Genomic DNA, 16861 nt, shown 5'->3' on the forward strand with positions numbered 1-16861 from the left:
GGTATGGGGCAGGACCCTCTCTGGAGTGAGGGTTTTCTTGGCCCACAATCAGATTAGAGTCCTGCCTTAGGTAGGTGAAAGGAAGACAGGAGAAGGTCAAAGAGAGATTCTACCTCCTGAGGCCCACTCCTGAGACTTAAAGTGCCCCAACATTATAACAGGGACTATGGGAGTTAAGAGCCAGGAACCATGGATGAAAACATATATATATATATATATATATATATTCATATTTATATTTATATATATCATAAGACCACACTTCTGTTTTTTACTTTTGTGCTTTTTCTTGATTAAAGATTTAAAAATGGAAGATTCTGATGTTTTGATGTAATTTGATTTCACATCAAATTATACAACCGTATCAGTGATTTGTAAGTGTCTCTGGTCATACAAAAGATTTGACCTGAAAATGGACTGAAATATCACTTTATGTATGTTAGAACTAGCTCTTCCTCTCACAGAAATAAGTAGGAAGAAAATGGTTTATTCTTTAAGCATTTTTAAGAACATTGATCAATTTAGTACATGTATGCATTCTTGAAAGATGTGAAGCCAGGATATTATTGTGGGCTGGCTATTTTGTTGTTAGCAGTTTCATTAATAAACTTATGTTTAGAGCAGTTTCAGTTTCACAGCAAAATTGAGTGGAAAGTACAGAGTTTTCATATACACCCTGTTCTTCATACACACAACCTGCCCACTGTTACACCACACCATTGTGATACATGTGTTATGATCCATGTACCTACATTGACATACCATTATTACCCAAAGTCCGTAGTTACTTTAGGGTTCACTCTTGGTGATATACGTTCTATGGGTTTTGAAAAATGTATGCTGACATGTATCTACTATTGTAATATCATACAATAGAATAAAAATAAAGGGGCCAGGTGCGATTGCTCACGCCTGTAATCCCAGCACTTTAGGCGGCTGGAGCTGGAGGATTGCTTGAGCCCAGGAGTTCAAGACCAACCTGGGCAACATAGCGAGACCTTGTCTCTACTAAAAATTTAAGAATTCAGGCCAGACGCAGTGGCTCAGGCCTGTAATCCTGTATATCACTCTTGGTGATATACATTCTATGGGTTTCGACAAATGTATACTGACATGTATCTACTATTGTAATATACAATAGAATAAAAATAAAGGGGCCAGGTGCGATTGCTCACGCCTGTAATCCCAGCACTTTAGGCGGCTAGAGCTGGAGGATTGCTTGAGGCCACTTTGGAAGGCCAAGGCAGGCAGACTACTTGAGGTCAGGAGTTCAAGACCAGTCAGGCCAACATGACACAACCCTGTCTCTGCTAAAAGTACAAAAATTAGCTGGGCACGGTGGCAGGCACCTGTAATCCCAGCTACTTGGGAGGCTGAGGCAGAAGAATCCTTTGACCTCCGGAGGCAGAGGTTGCAGTGAGCCGAGATCGCACCATTGCACTCCAGCCTGGGTGACAGAGCAAAACTCTGTCTCAGAAATAAATAAGTAAATAAAATAAAAATCCAGCAGGTGTGGTGGCGCACAGCTGTAGTCCCAGCTGCTTGTGAGACTGAAGTTAGCAGATCACTTGAGTCCAGGGGTCCGAGGCTGCAGTGAGTTGTGTTCATGACACTACACTCCAGCCTAAGTGACAAAGCGTTTTTTTTGAAACCCTGTCTCAAAAAAAGAAAGAGAAAATAATATAAACTTTTTTTTTTTTTTTGAGATGGAGTTCAAGCAATTCTACTGCCTCAGCCTCCCGAGTAGCTGAGATTACAGGTGCCCACCACCACGCCTGGCTAATTTTTGTATTTTTAGCAGAGACGGGGTTTCACCATATTGGCCAGGCTGGTCTCAAACTCCTGACCTCAAGTGATCCGCCCGCCCCAGCTTCCCAAAGTGCTGGGATTACAGGTCTGAGCCACCACGCCTGGCCAAGATCAACCATTTTTTAAGAACTCAGGCTTTTGTTGTCTTTTAGAATGCCCTTCATTTTAGATTTCTTTGATCCTATCTTCATGATTAGATTTAGGTTTAAAAAAATCTTGGCAGAGGCCTGGGAAAGATGGCTTATGCCTGTAATCTCAACATTTTGGGAGGCTGAGGCTGGAGGATCACTTGAGGCCTGGAGTTCAAGACCAGCCTGGGCAACATAGTGAGATCCAGTCTCTACAAAAATAAAAATAAATAAAACTTAAAAATAAAATTTAAAAATCATGGCAGGAATATTGCATATGTGATACTTTATACTTCTTTTTGAATCCCACTTATTGTCCCAGCATTGATGGTGCCATGTTTGATTACTTAGTGAAGGTGGTATCCACCAAATCTTTTCATTGCAAAGATACTACATTTTTTCCCATTGTAATTGATACATAAACCATGGGTTGATATTTAAGGCTGTGGCTTGTTCTCTATCAGTCTTTTTTAATCTAACATTTAATCATCCATTAATGTTTTTTCCCTAAGTTAATAATTACATTGATGGTTGAAAAATGACAATTTTTGCTGGGTGTGGTTGCTCACCCCTGTAATCCGAGAACTGTGGGAGGCAGATCACCTGAGGTCAGGAGTTCAAGAACACCCTGGCCAACATGGTGAAACCCCATCTCTACCAAAAATGCAAAAATTAGCCAGGCCTGGTGACATGCAACCTGTAGTCCCAGCTATTTGGGAGGCTGAGGCAGGAGAATCGCTTGAACCCAGGAAGGTTGCAGTGAGCTGAGACTGCGCCACTGAACTCCAGCCTGGGCGACAGAGCAAGACTCCGTCTCAAAAAAAAAAAAAAAAAGAAAGAAAAGAAAATTTTCTAATTCCATTATTTCTTGATTTTTAGCTGACATTTTCTGGTGAAGATGAGCTTCTCTTTTTTCTCCGTAAACTCTCTGTTTGTTTTGTTTTGTTTTGTTTTTTTGAATACCTTATAGACTCATGAATTTTTTTTGTTTGGGTGGTTTTGTTTGTTTTTCCCCAGAGACAGGGTCTCCCTATGTTGCCCAGGCTTGACTCTTAACTCCTGGGCTCAAGAAGTCCTTCTGCCTCAGCCTCCCAAAGTGCTAGGAGGCATAAGCTATCATGCTTGGCATAAAATTGACTGTTATTATAATCTATTAGCATTTTATAGGAAACTGCTCAAAATTCCCTGATTTTACCACAGGAGCCCCTTTAAACTGGCCCCTGTTTCCTTTATACATGTCTTCAGATTACTTATCTTTGAGCACTTCCCTGCTTTCTGCTGTTTGTAGTAGTGAGGATTTAGTTTTTTGTTTTGGTTTACTTTTCTGCTGTTGTTTATCAGACTTGTTCTTTCTTTGGCCTGCATCTGGAATCAACTATTTCCCTCAAGGAGCTTTGGTTTCTTTTAGTGAGGATTATTATTTAGAAGTCAAAATCTGAATTTTTCATGTGCTTTTTCTACTAGGGTATTTGTTACTGCTATGATGCCATGCTTCTAGCCCCTTTCAGTACCATGGAATGAAAAAAATGTGCGTACACACAAGTGTATTAATTTTATATTGCTGTTGAAGAAATTATCACAAATTTAGCAGCTTAAATATCATCCATTTATTATCTCACAGATTCCAGTTTAGTCTTGGCTTAGTTGGATCCTCTGTTCTGAGTTTCATAAGCCAGAATCAAGGTACCATCCGAGGCTGGGGCTGTATTCCAGACTCACATGGATGTAGGTAAAACTCATTTCTTTGCAGTTGTGTAACTCATGGTTGGTGGCTTGCTTCTTCAAGTCTTCAACAAAGAGAGTCTGCTTCTTTAAGACTCTGGACTGAGAGCAATCCTAAGCCTTTATTGAGATATTAAGTGTACAGTAATCAGTTTTAAAACATTGTTATTATTCCAGAAAGAAATCCACATCACTAGGCAATCACTCCCTAATTTCCCCACCATTAGGCAACTGTCCATTTAGATATTTAATGTGTGGAATATATGTAATATAAATACAATTTTTTTTTTTTTGCCAGTCCTGGATATTTAGTATCATACAATATGTGTTTTTTTGTGACTGAGTTTTTTCACTTAGCATATTGTTTTCAGGTTTCATGCATGTTGTAGTATATATAATTCCTGTCTTTTTTGCCAAATAATATTCCATTGTGCATATATATACCACATTTTATTTATCCATTCATCAGTTAATGAACATTTGGGTTGTTTCTGCTTTTGGCTATCACAAGTAATGCTGCTATGAACATTTGTTTACATTCACATTTTTATTTTTTATAGCTGTATGATATTAGATTATATAGATACTTCATAGTCTATCTAACCAGTCTAGTAAGGAAGGGTTGTTCTAATATTTGCTCCTATAGATAATGCCCAGTGAATAAACTTATCCACACATTGTTTGATATTTTGGAGGTATATCTTCAGGGTAAGTTCCTAGAAATTGAATTACTGGGTTAAATAGTAATTGTATATATAATATTGTAAATATTGCTAAATTCTGCTTCCATGGGAATTGTATCCTTTTGTAGTCCTAGAAATTCATGAGTGTGTCTTACTTTTCCACAGCCCATCCTATGTTGTCAAACGATTATATGTTTATTAATCTAATAGGTGAGGAATTTCAATTTACTTTTTTTTTTGAGACGGAGTCTCGCTCTGTCTCCCAGGCTGGAGTGCAGTGGCGCAATCTTGGCTCACTGCAACCTCTGCCTCCCGGGTTCAAGCAATTCTCCTGCCTCAGCCTCCCGAGTAGCTGGGACCACAGGTGTGCACCACCACGCCTGGCTAATTTTTGTATTCTTAGTAGAGATGGGGTTTCACCATGTTGGCCAGGCTGGTTCAATTCCCCTTTTTTTTGTAAGTAATACTGTCAAGCATCTTTTTATATCTTTGAAGGCCATTTAATTATCTTTTTCTTTTAAGTGTCTTTTCATGTGTGTTTCCCTGTTTTCTATCAGGGGAAATTCTATCCTCGATTTTTAAGAGTTCTTTATCTATTAGATATGCCTTTGTCAGTGATATAAATTGTAGATATATTTTGTCAATTTGTTATTTGACTTTTGTGCTTATTGACCGTGACTATTGTTATGCCAGTAATAATATATTGTTACTGTTCAAACACTGTGTTGATTGCTGTAGCTTTTTTATTTATTTATTTTTTAGAAACAGGGTCTCACTCTAAGGCCCAGCCTGGAGTATAGTGGCACAAACAGAGCTCACTTCAGCCTCTTTCTCCTAGGCTCAAACCATCCTCCTTCCTTAGCCTCCCGAGTAGCTGGACTATAGGCATTCACCACCACACCCAGCTATTTTTTAAATTTTTTGTAAAGACAAGGCCTCATTATGTTGCCCAGGCTGTCTCAAACTCTTGGCCTCAAGCAATCCTCCCCTCTTGGCTGCCCAAAGTGCTAGGATTATAGGCGTGAGCCAGTGCTCCTGGCCAAATACCGGAGTTTTGTAAGAAAGCCTGAAATCAGAAAGTGTGATTCCTTCAACTTTGTTCTTTTTCAAGATTGTTTTGGCTATTCCTGGATTCCTTGCCATTTCTCTGTGATTTTTTAGGATCAGCTTATCTATTTCTGCAAAAAATGCAACTGGAATCTTCACAGACTCTATAGATCAATTTGGGAAGTTTTGTCGTCTTTTTTTTTTTTTTTTTTTTTTTTTTTTGAGACAGAGTCTCACTCTGTTGCCCAGGCTGGAGTGCAGTGGCACCATCTCAGCTCACTGCAACCTTCGCCCCCTGGGTTTAAGCAATTCTCTTCTCTCAGCCTCCCTAGTAGTTTGGATTACAGGCGTGTGCTACCATGCCTATCTACTTTTTGTATTTTTAGTAGATCCAGGGTTTTGCCATGTTGGCCAGGCTGGTCTCGAACTCCGGACCTCAAGTGATCCACCCGCCTCGGCCTCCCAAACCGCTGGGATTACAGACGTGAGCTACAGCACCTGGCCAAGTTTTGCTGTCTTAACAGTATTTGGTCATCACCATATCTGTGAATATGGGATGTCTTTCCATTTATTTTGACTTTTTTTTTTTTTTTTGGACACAGAGAATCGCTCTCTCACCCAGACTGGAGTGCAGTGGCCTGATCTCGGCTCATTGCAACCTCCACCTCCCAGGTTCAGGTGATTCTCCTGCCTCAGCCTCCCAAACAGATGGGGCTACAGGCCCACACCACCATGCCCGGCTAATTTTTTGTAGTTTTGTAGAGACAGGGTTTCATCATGTTGGTCAAGCTGATCTTGAACTCCTGACCTCAGGTGATTGACTCACCTAGGCCTCCCAAATTGCTAAGATTACAGGGATGAGTGACTATGCCCGACCTATTTTGATCTTTAACCAAAACTTTTAACAGGGTTTGTTGTTGTTGTTTTGTTTGTTTGTTTTAATGAGACTGAGTCTCACTCTGTCGCCTAGGCTTGAGTGCGGTGGCTTCATCTCGGCTCACTGCAACTTCCCCCTCTTGGGTTCAAGTGATTCTCATGCCTCAGCCTCTTGATTAGCTAGGAATATGGGCGCATGCCAACACACCTGGCTAATTTTTATATTTTTCGTAGAGACAGGGTTTCACCATGTTGGCCAGGCTGGTCTCGAACTCCTGACCTCAAGTGATCTGCCCCCCTCAGCCCCCTAAAGTGCTGGGATTACAGGCACGAGTCACTGCCCCTGGCCTCAAAACTTTTAACAGTGTTTTATAGTTTTTAGTGTACAGGTGCTATTCTTCTTTTGTTAATCTTGTTCCCAAGAATTTTTTTTTAATTTAGTGCTATTGTAATTGTTGTAATTGGAATTGGATTTTTTATTTCTATTTTTTTATTTTTATTCTTTTATTATTATTATTTTTTAGATGGAGTCTCACTCTGTCACCAGGCTGGCGTGCAGTGGTGCGGTCTCAGCTTACTGCAACCTCTGTTTCCCAGGTTCAAGCGATTCTCCTGCCTCAGCCTCCCGAGTAGCTGGGACCACAGGCACGCACCACCACACTCAGCTAATTTTTGTGTTTTTAGTAGAGAAAGAGTTTCACCATGTTGGCCAGGATGGTCTCAATCTCTTGACCTCGTGATCCGCCTGCCTCAGCCTCCCAAAGTGCTGGGATGACAGGCATGCCACCACGCCCAGCCCTCCAATTGGATATTTTAAATTAAATTTTTGGATTGTTTATTGCTATGTATAGAAATACAATTGATTTTTTTTTCCCACCAGTTTACCCTGACAGATGTGTTTCATGTATTGAGTTTGTCTCCTGCAACCTAGGTGTTAGTCCTAAGAGTCTTTTAGTGGATTCCGTCATGTGTGTCTTGACTTTGCTTAAGATCATTCACATCATCACCACATCTAGCTAATTTTTTTATTTTTTGTAGAGACAATGAGGTCTTGCCATGTTGCCTGAGCTGGTCTTGAGCTCCTGGCCTCAAGTGATCCTCCTGCCTTGTCCTTCCAAAGTGTTGGGATTACAGGGGTTAGCCACTATATCTGGCCTTTATTTTTAAATTGCTTCTGGATTTTTTTCTTTTTTAAAGACAGAGTCTACCTCTCATCCAGACTAGAGTACAGTGGCATAATACCAGCTCACTACAGTCTCCACCTCCTAGACTCAAGCGTTCATCTTACCTCAGCCTCCTCCAGTAGCTGGGACTACAGGTACATGCCACCACACTGGACTAATTTTTTTATTTTTTCAGAGACAGGGTCTCTCTATGTTGCCCAGGCTGGTCTTGAACTCTTGAGTCAAGTCTCTCTTTGGCCTCCCAAAGTGCTAGGATTGTAGGTGTGAGCCAGCGTGCCCAGGTTGCTTCCTTTTTTTTTTTTTTTTTTTTTTTTTTGAGACGGAGTTTCGTTCTTGTTGCCCAGGCTGGAGTGCAATGGTGCGTTCTTGGCTCACTGCAACCTCTGCCTTCCAGGTTCAAGCGATTCTCCTGCCTCAGCCTCCTGAGTAGCTGGGATTACAGGCATGGCATCACCACACCTGGCTTTTTTTTTTTTTTTTTTTTTTTAATGGTAGGAACGGCCTTTATTGGCTGCAGCAGGAAGTGAAAGAGGGGCTACAGCTTCTGCAGAATAGATCGCCGCCCTCCAAAAAAAGCTTCTGTATTTCAAGTCATTAGAAAAGCTCTCCCACACCCAAATTTTAAGCAAGTAAGAAATTTACTTTTGTTTTCTTCTGGTAATTGCTTGGATTCCATTTTTGCATCTAGTTCCCTAATATATTTGGAATTTTTTCAGGTAAATTAGTCTGGGCTAATACTGAAGAAGTAAAAAGAAAGTTAATACTTCTTGCATACCTATTATGTGCCAGTTACTGTGCTAATGAGTTTATATATGTTATCTTATAAATTTATTCAAGAACCTTGTGAGAGAACAGGTATTATTAATATTATTGAAGAAGCTAAGGCTTAGAGAATTAGAGAAACTTAAGTAATTTGTCTAGGGTTTTACAGTTAGTCAATGGCATAGTTAACATTTGAATTCTGGCAATAATTGGCTGCAGAGTTGTTTGTACTTTTCCCTACTTTACTTAGCTTTTACAGTACTGAAATATCTTTTGTGGGTTTTTTTTTTGTTTTTTTTGAAACAGGAGTTTCACTCCATTGCCTAGGCTGGTCTGAAACTCCTGGGATCCTTCCACAATGATCCTTCAGCTGCAACCTCCAAAAGGCTGGGATTAGAGGCATTTGCACCACCACCAGCTCTTTTTTTTTTTTGAGATGGAGTTTCGCTCTTGTCACCCAGACTGGAGTGCAATGGCACGATCTTGGCTCACTGTAACCTGTGCCTCCCAGGTTCAAGCGATTCTCCTGTCTCAGCCTCCCAAGTAGCTGGGATTACAGGCGTGCGCTACCACACCTGGCTAATTTGTGTATTTTTTTTTTTAGTAGAGACGGGTTTCACCATGTTGGCCAGGCTGGTCTTGAACTCCTGACCTTAGGTGATCCCCACCCACCTCAGCTTCCCAAAGTGCTGGGATTACAGGCAACCACACCCGGCCTTCAATGTCTTTTTATGCTGGAAAAAAAAAAAAAAAAGTATAACTTGGCTGTGTGTGGTGGCTCATACTTGTAATCCCAGCACTTCGGGAGGCCAAGGTAGGAGGATTGCTTGAGGCCAGGAGTTTGAGACCAGCCTAGACATCATGGTGAGGACCCCATCTCTACAAAAAGTTTTTAAATAATTATCCAGGCATAGTGGCACACAGACCTGTAGTCCTAGTTACTCAGTAGACTGGGATGGTGGGATTGCTTGAGCCTTAGGAGTTCAAGGCTGCATTGAATTATGATTGCACCACTGTACAACCTGGGTGGCAGAACAAGGCCCTGTGTTTAAAAACAAAACAAAGCAGTAAAACATGGATAACTTGTCTGGACCATTTGATTAATTCCTTTTTTTTATTTAAAAGATTAGCTCTAGAATAACATGTCCATTTTTTTACATTCTGTACTTTTTAGCATAAAGTTTATATAGTAATCTGAAATATAATTTTACCTTTTTATCTAAAAGTGCCGTATTCCTTGAGGATTTTAAGTTGTGCAGTAAAATGGTCTGGATTGGAGCAAGGTTAGGGAAAGGTGGCATTATGAAAAAATGATGCCTCCCCCTTCTTCAAATTCATATCCCCACGGCAAAAGTTGCCATATTGTTTATGAAAGAACATTAAGGGAGTCTGTTTTCCTGTTGTCTGTAGATGATGTTCAGAAGTATTTTAACCCTGATATGATGTTTGTTTGTTTGTTTGTTTGAGACGGAGTCTGGCAGTGGCACAATCTCAGCTCACCATGCCCAGCTAGTATGATTTTTTTTTTTTAGACAGAGTCTTGCTCTGTCACCCAGGCTGGTGTGCAGTGGTGCAACCTTGGCTCACTGCAACCTCCACCTCCTGGGTTCAAGCAATTTTCCTGCTTCAGCCTCTCAAGTAGCTGAGATTACAGGCGCCTGCCACCACGCCCAGCTAATTTTTTGTATCTTTAGTAGAGGCGGGGTTTCACCATGTTGGCCAGGCTGGTCTCAAACTCCTGACCTCAGGTGATCCACCTGCCTTGGCCTCCCAAAGTGCTGGGATTACAGGCATGAGCCACTGTTCCCGGAAGCCAGTATGCTCTTTTTTTTCTTAGAGTCTCACTCTGTCACCCAGGCTGGTGTGCAATAGGACAATCTTGGCTTTCTGTAACCTCCACTTCCGGGGTTCAGGCAATTCTCCTGCCTCAGCCTCCCAAGTAGGTGAGATTACAGGTGCCCGCCCCCACTCCTGGCTAATTTTTTATATTTTTAGTAGAGACAAGATATCACCATGTTCGCCAGGTTGGTCTTCACCTCTTGACCTGACCTCTCGTGATCCACCCACCTTGGCCTTCCAATGTGCTGGGATTACAGGCGTGAGCCACCATGCCCTACCAATCTTTTTTTTTTTTGAGATGGAGTCTTGCTGTGTCACCCAGGCTGGAGTCCAGTGGCATGACTTTGGCTCGCTGCAATCTCCGCCGCCCAGGTTCAGGCAATTCTCCTGCCTCAGCCTCTTGAGTAGCTGGGATTACAGGTGCCCACCACCATGCCTGGCTAATTTTTTGTATTTTTAGTAGAGACGGGATTTCACCATGTTGGCCAGGCTGGTTTTGAACTCCTGACCTCAAGTGATCCGCCCGCCTTGGCCTCCCAAAGTGCTAGGATTACAGGCGTGAGCCACCACGCCCAGCATATGTCCTCATTGGGGTCGTTATTCCCTACCCAGATTCCTTTGAAATCTTGTTACTTCCTGCAGAACCGTTGCATAATATTTAAGTCCCACCCTTATCTTGTGTAACCTATTTTTCTAGTTATTTGTCCAGTCATAGTCCTCAAATACTTGTTCCTTTAGCCACATCTGATCATTTTCCTTACTTCCTCCATCCTACACTTTTCTCCTGGGGTTTATCCTAGATGTCTGCTCTGTGTAGTATGAACTACCTTCCCTTCTTCACTTTTCCTTGTCAAAATCCCATTTATCTTTTCAAATAAGTTTTCTTAATTCTTTCCTAATTACAATTACTTTTCTTTCTCCTTTTGTAGAACTTAGTATCTCCTCCTAGTAAGTAGTGTTATGAGTTTTATCACATTCTGGTTTTTTTGGGGGGGTGGGGGTTGGGGTGGGACAGCCTCACTTTATCACCCAGACTGGAGTGCGGTGGTGCCATCTCAGCTCACTGCAACCTCTGTCTCCTGTGTTCAAGCAGTTCTCATGCCTCAGCCTCCCAAGTAGCTGAAATTACAGGTGCCACCACGCCTAGCTAATTTTTGTATTTTTAGTAGAGATAAGGTTTAGCCATGTTAGCCAGTCCGGTCTTGAACTCCCGACCTCAGGTAATCTGCCCGCCCCTACTTCCCAAAGTGCTTGGATTACATGCTTGGATTACATATGTGAGCCACTGCTCCCGGCCTCAAAGTTTTATCACATTCTGATAGATAATCTAGATATCTGCATACATACTTGTTTTCCCACCAAATTGTAAACTTCTTATGGCCAGGGCCACCCTTTGTTCAACTTGGATGCCTTGTAGAACGCAGCAGCATTTTCTACATATAATTACTAAAATATCTATGACTTAAAATCTCCTTAAAGAGATTTAAATGCATCTGCCCTCTCATGTGGTAACAAATATGAGGAAATTATTTTGGTTCATCAATTTCATATCTACCCAAGATAGACATTTCAAAATGGATTAAGTGCCAAATTTTCTCCTGAAAAGTTTGTAGGCTGGGCACAATGGCTCACACCAGTAATCCTAGCACTTTTGGAGGCCAAGGCAGGCAAGTCGCTTGAGCCCAGGAGTTGAAGACCAGCCTGGGCAACATGGTGAAACACTGTGTCTACAAAAATAAATAAATAAATAAATAAAATGTCCCATGCTACAGGTAGCATGCACCTGTAGTTCCAGCTACTTGGAGGGCAAGGAGGCTGAGGCGAGAGGTTCACTTGAGTCTGGGAGGTTGAGGCTGCAGCTGCAGTGAGCTGAGATCTCACCACTGCACTCTACCCTGGGAGACAGAATGAGACCCTGTCTCAAAAAAGCAAAAAAATAAAAATTCCTAGCACCTAGTGATGTCATAGCTTTCCTAGCATTTTGGCTTTTTTGTACATTTTTTTGTACAATGTACAGTAATTTCCTAGGCTTTCACATTCATTCACCACACACTCACTGACTCACCCAGAGCAACTTCCAGTCCTGCAAGGTCCATTCATGGTGAGTACTCTATACTATAAAGTGTACCACTTTTTATCTTTTACAACCATATTTTTATTCTATCTTTCGTATGTTTAGAAATGTTTAGATACACAAATACTTACCATTGTGTTACAACTGCCTGCAGTATTCAGTACAGTTACATGCTAAACAGGTTTGTAGCCTAGGTCCTATAAGCTCTACCATCTAGGTTTGTGTAAGTATATTCTATGATGTTGACACAGCATTTGTCAGAATGTATCACTATCAAATGACAAATGACTTTATATTTCTGTCCAAAACAGTTTCTGTGAGCAACATTTATTACATCTATTAAGTTATGTTTGTATTCTCCTTTGCTGTTTGTAAAGTGCTTTTACATATATCTGCGTTTGAGTGAGCTGTGCTGTGTTTAAGTACATCTGTGTTATAGTCCTAGATGTATATTAATAGACTCAGATCATAACAGTCTTTATAAATATATTGTTTTTACTGGAACGCTGTTTTAAATCCAAGACAGTTTTTCTTTCCCTGTCAGTATGATTTTGATCCTATTTTTCCTCTGGTTATTTGGTACTAAATAATTTTATACTTGTTTAAATATTAATCATAATAAATTATGAGAGTAAATTAAAAATCATTTAATATTTTCCTAAAGCACATGATGTTTATTACCTGTTTTATGAATTATTAAGATAACCTGGCCAGGTGCCGTGGCTCACGCCTGTAATCCCAAGACTTTGGGAGCTGAGGCAGGCAGATCACCTGAGGTCAGGAGTTCAAGACCAGCCTGGCCAATGTGTTAAAACCCTGTCTCTACTAAAAATACAAAAAATAGCCAGGCATAGTGTAATCCCAGTAGTTGGCATCTGTAATCCCAGCTACTCGGGAGGCTGAGGCACAAGAATTACTTGAACCTGGGAGGCAGAGTTGCAGTGAACCAAGATCATGCCACTGCACTCCAGCCTGGGCAACAGAGTGAGACTCTGTCTCAAGAAAAAAATAAATAAATGAAGTTGTCTTCATAATGATGGCAATCTTTCTTTCTTTTTTTTTTTTTCTGAGACAGAGTTTCGCTCTTGTTGTCTAGGCTGTAGTACAGTGGCACAATCTAGGCTCACTGCAACCTCCGTCTCCCGGAGTCAAGCGATTCTCCAGCTGCAGCCTCTTGAGTAGCTGGGATTACCAGCGCGCTCCACCACACCCAGATAATTTTTGTATTTTTAGTAGAGGTGGGGTTTTGCCATGTTGGCCAAGCTGGTCTTGAACTCCTGACCTCAGGTGATCCACCCGCCTTGGCCTCCCACAGTGCTAGGATTGCAGGCATGAGCCACCCTGTCTGGTCAGCAATCTTTCTTACACTGATTCAGGATATAATCCATGATCATGCATTGCCTTTTGTTACCATGCTTTTTTTTTTCTTTTTCTTTTTTTGACAGGGTCTGGCTCTGTCACTCAGGCTGGAGTGCAGTGTGCTATCTGGGCTTACTGCAGCCTCTGCCCCACCCCGGGCTCAAGTGATCCTTTCACTTTAGCCTCTCGAGTAGCTGGAGCCAAAGGCATGCACTACCACACCCAGCTTTTTTTTTTTTTTTTTTTTGAGATGGTGTCTAGCTGTGTCTCCCAGGCTGGAGTACAGTGGCACGATCTTGGCTCACTACAACCTCTGCCTCCTGGGTTCAAGCGATTCTCCTGCCTCAGCCTCCCAAGTAGCTGGGATTACAGGCACCCACCACCATGCCCAGCTAATTTTTGTATTTTTAGTAGAGATGGGGTTTCACTGTGTTGGCCAGGCCGGTCTGGAACTCCTGACTTCATAATCAACCCGCCTCGGCCTCCCAAAGTGCTGGGATTACAAGCGTGAGCCACTGCGCCCGGCCAAAAGTCAGTATGTTATAATTTCGTTAAAGGAAGGAAATATATCAGCTTTGTCTTATTCACTGGAACTTTAGGCCAGGCACAGTGGCTCATGCCTGTAATCCCAGCACTTTGGCTGAGGCAGATGCATCACTTGAGGTCAGGAGTTCAAGACCAGCCTGACCAACATGGTGAAACCCCATCTCTACTAAAACTACAAAAATTAGCCAGGCGTGGTGCCGCATGCCTGTAATCCCAGCTACTTGGGAAGCTAAGGCAGGAGAACCGCTTAAACCTGGGAGGTGGAGTTTGCAGTGAGCCAAGATCACGCCATTGCACTCCGGCCTGGGTGACAAGAGCGAAACTCCATCTGAAAAAAACAAAAAAAAGAATTAATTGGAACTTTAAGCTAAAATATAGTCATAATATCTTAAATGAGACTCTTCTAAGGCCTTTTTTTCTCATTTTCCTTTTTTGTTTTCCTTCTTTTTTTTCCCCCTTTTATATATTTATGAAATCTCTTGAGATCGCATTTTAAACTTTAGGAAACAAACCAATAATGTGAGTAGAAGACACAAGCCCAGAGAGACATGGTGGAATAAAAGCAAGAGAATAATATAGAATAATATAGTGAGTAGATGTTGAGCAAGAAACTGAGGTTTTGAAGCTTAAATCTCCTTCCCAACTACTAAAATCAAGGCAAGTCACTCAGTCTTATAGAGCATCTTTCCTCTTACCTACTTCACAGTATTGATATAAAGTAACCAAATATAAGGCAGTCATTATAATCAGATCTAAAATTTGTGTTCCTTCTCCAAAACTGTTGGAGAAAATAAAAGAGCATCTTTTTTTTCTTTTCTTTTTTTTTAAAAATAGAGACAGGGTCTCACTTGTTACCCAGGCCAGTCTCAAATTCCTGGGCTCAGGCAGTCCTTCCACCTCAGCTTCCAAAAGTATTGGGATTACAGGCGTGAACCCCCACGCCCGGCCAGGAGCCTCTTTCTTAAGGACAATTTCAGAAGTAAAGATTTTTTTTTTTTTAATTTATCAATGTACTTGGTACCCTCTCCTCATAGGATGATCTGTTATCTGTATTTGACCACAGGAGGAAATTTCTTTGCCTCTGACTGTTTCCCATTCTTTTTTTATCACAGCCCAAAGAGTCGATTGATCCAATTAAAGAAAGAGAAGCTGGAGTATACTCCAGGAGAGCATGAATATGGATTATTTCCAGCGCCCATTCATGTTGGTAAGTACCGAGTCCACACAATATATTGCTGAGAAGAAACAGTATTTCCTGGGTTTGAGGGAAATGTCTTTTTAATCTTGTTATTATTTCTGTTTCTCCAGTGGGATCAAGCTCTTTCTTTACCATTTTACTTAAACTTACTCTGAAGAATTTTATACACTGTTTGATAGTCAGGGGGTCACAGTGGCATAAATCTTGTTCATTGGAGCCTTAATAAATAACACTGGGCCAGGCATGGTGGCTCATGCCTATAATCCTAGCACTTTGGGAGGCCGAAGCAGGTGGATTGCTTGAGCCCAGGAGTTGATGGCCTGGGCAACTTGGTGACACCCTGTCTCTACAAAAAATATGAAAATTAGCTGGACGTGGTGGCACAGGTCTGTAGTCCCAGCCACTCTGGAGGCTGAGGTGAGAGGATCACCCAAGCCTAGGATTTTGAGGCTATGGTGTAGTCATGATCCTGCCACTGCACTCTAGCCTGAGTTGACAGAGAGAAATCCTGTCTCTAAAAAAAATTAAACAAATAACACTATGTCTGTACCTTTTGTTTCCCTAGGTATGTCATCTAGGAAAAACCAAGTAGTAGCCATTCAGTGTCAAATATTTTCCACGTTCAAAAATAGATGATTTATACACACATATGATCAGAGTAAGAAGCCCCACTGCTTTTACTGAGTATTTATCTGCTTGAAAATGGAGTGATATTTATTCTACTGTTCATTCTTGGCAAAAATGTCAAGACTTTGTTTAGCATTTGGATAGTAGTACCTTCCAGGACCCTATTATTGAGCTTATCAGATAAGTAAAAAGTACCAAGAAGTCATTCTAAGTTCCTCCGATTTTTTTCTGTCCCTTATCCAGTTCATCTCAAGTTCTGTTGTGTTTCTATCCCTGAAATAGATCCTACTTCTCTCCAAATCTCATTGCTATCGCTCAAGTCTGTGACAGTAGTATCTTTTCTTCAGGCTGCTGCAATAGCCATCTAACAGATCTATTTCCAGTTGTGTTTCCATGTGGCCCAGCCTCCATTCAGTAAAAACAGAAATTATTTTTTAACTTAACCCAGATCGTACTTAAAACCTTTGCATGGCTTACCATCAGATTAAAATGCAAACTTCCTGACTTGAATGATCTGGTTCCTGATTACCCCATCTCTCTCCATTTATTCATTCCCATCTCAACCTTATTCACTATATTGTGTCATACTGGCCTTCTTTCAGTTTTTAGAACATAGCAAGCTTTTTCCCACTGGAGGGTCATTATACTTGTTATTCCCATTGCCTGAAAAGCTCTTTTTCAGTCTTCCCATGGTTGGTTTCTGCTCATCTTTTAAGGATGATCTTAATGTTAGTATCAGCTTCAATACCATTTATTTTCTTTAAAATAATTTTCCTGATAGTCTCATCAAAAGAGGCTTCGTCTCTCTTTGTTCTAGATAACATCACTCTCTATATCTATAATTACAATATTTATTTGGCTCCTCCATTAGATTATAATCTCCGGCAGTACAGGATCATTGTCTTTCTTACTCTCCCTGGATTTCCCAGCACCTGGTACATAATAGAAGTTTATCAAATATTTGCCGTACAAATGAAAGAAAAGGAGAAGGCTGGGTGCGGTGGCTC

At 41.2% G+C, this 16861-nt stretch overlaps 1 protein-coding gene across 5 annotated transcripts in view; it reads left to right on the plus strand.

Moving 5' to 3' along the window:
* ASH1L (ASH1 like histone lysine methyltransferase) overlaps positions 1–16861 on the plus strand; it is a 230256-nt gene that overhangs the window by 154994 nt on the left and 58401 nt on the right. For all 5 annotated transcript variants that reach the window (XM_063694310.1, XM_063694311.1, XM_063694317.1 and 2 more), the window contains one exon: positions 15142–15236. In XM_063694310.1, the coding sequence (XP_063550380.1) occupies positions 15142–15236 (95 nt within the window). The remainder of the gene's footprint in view (positions 1–15141; positions 15237–16861) is intronic.

This window comes from Gorilla gorilla, chromosome 1 (assembly GCF_029281585.2).
Source record: "Gorilla gorilla gorilla isolate KB3781 chromosome 1, NHGRI_mGorGor1-v2.1_pri, whole genome shotgun sequence".
Taxonomy (NCBI): Eukaryota; Metazoa; Chordata; class Mammalia; order Primates; family Hominidae; genus Gorilla; species Gorilla gorilla.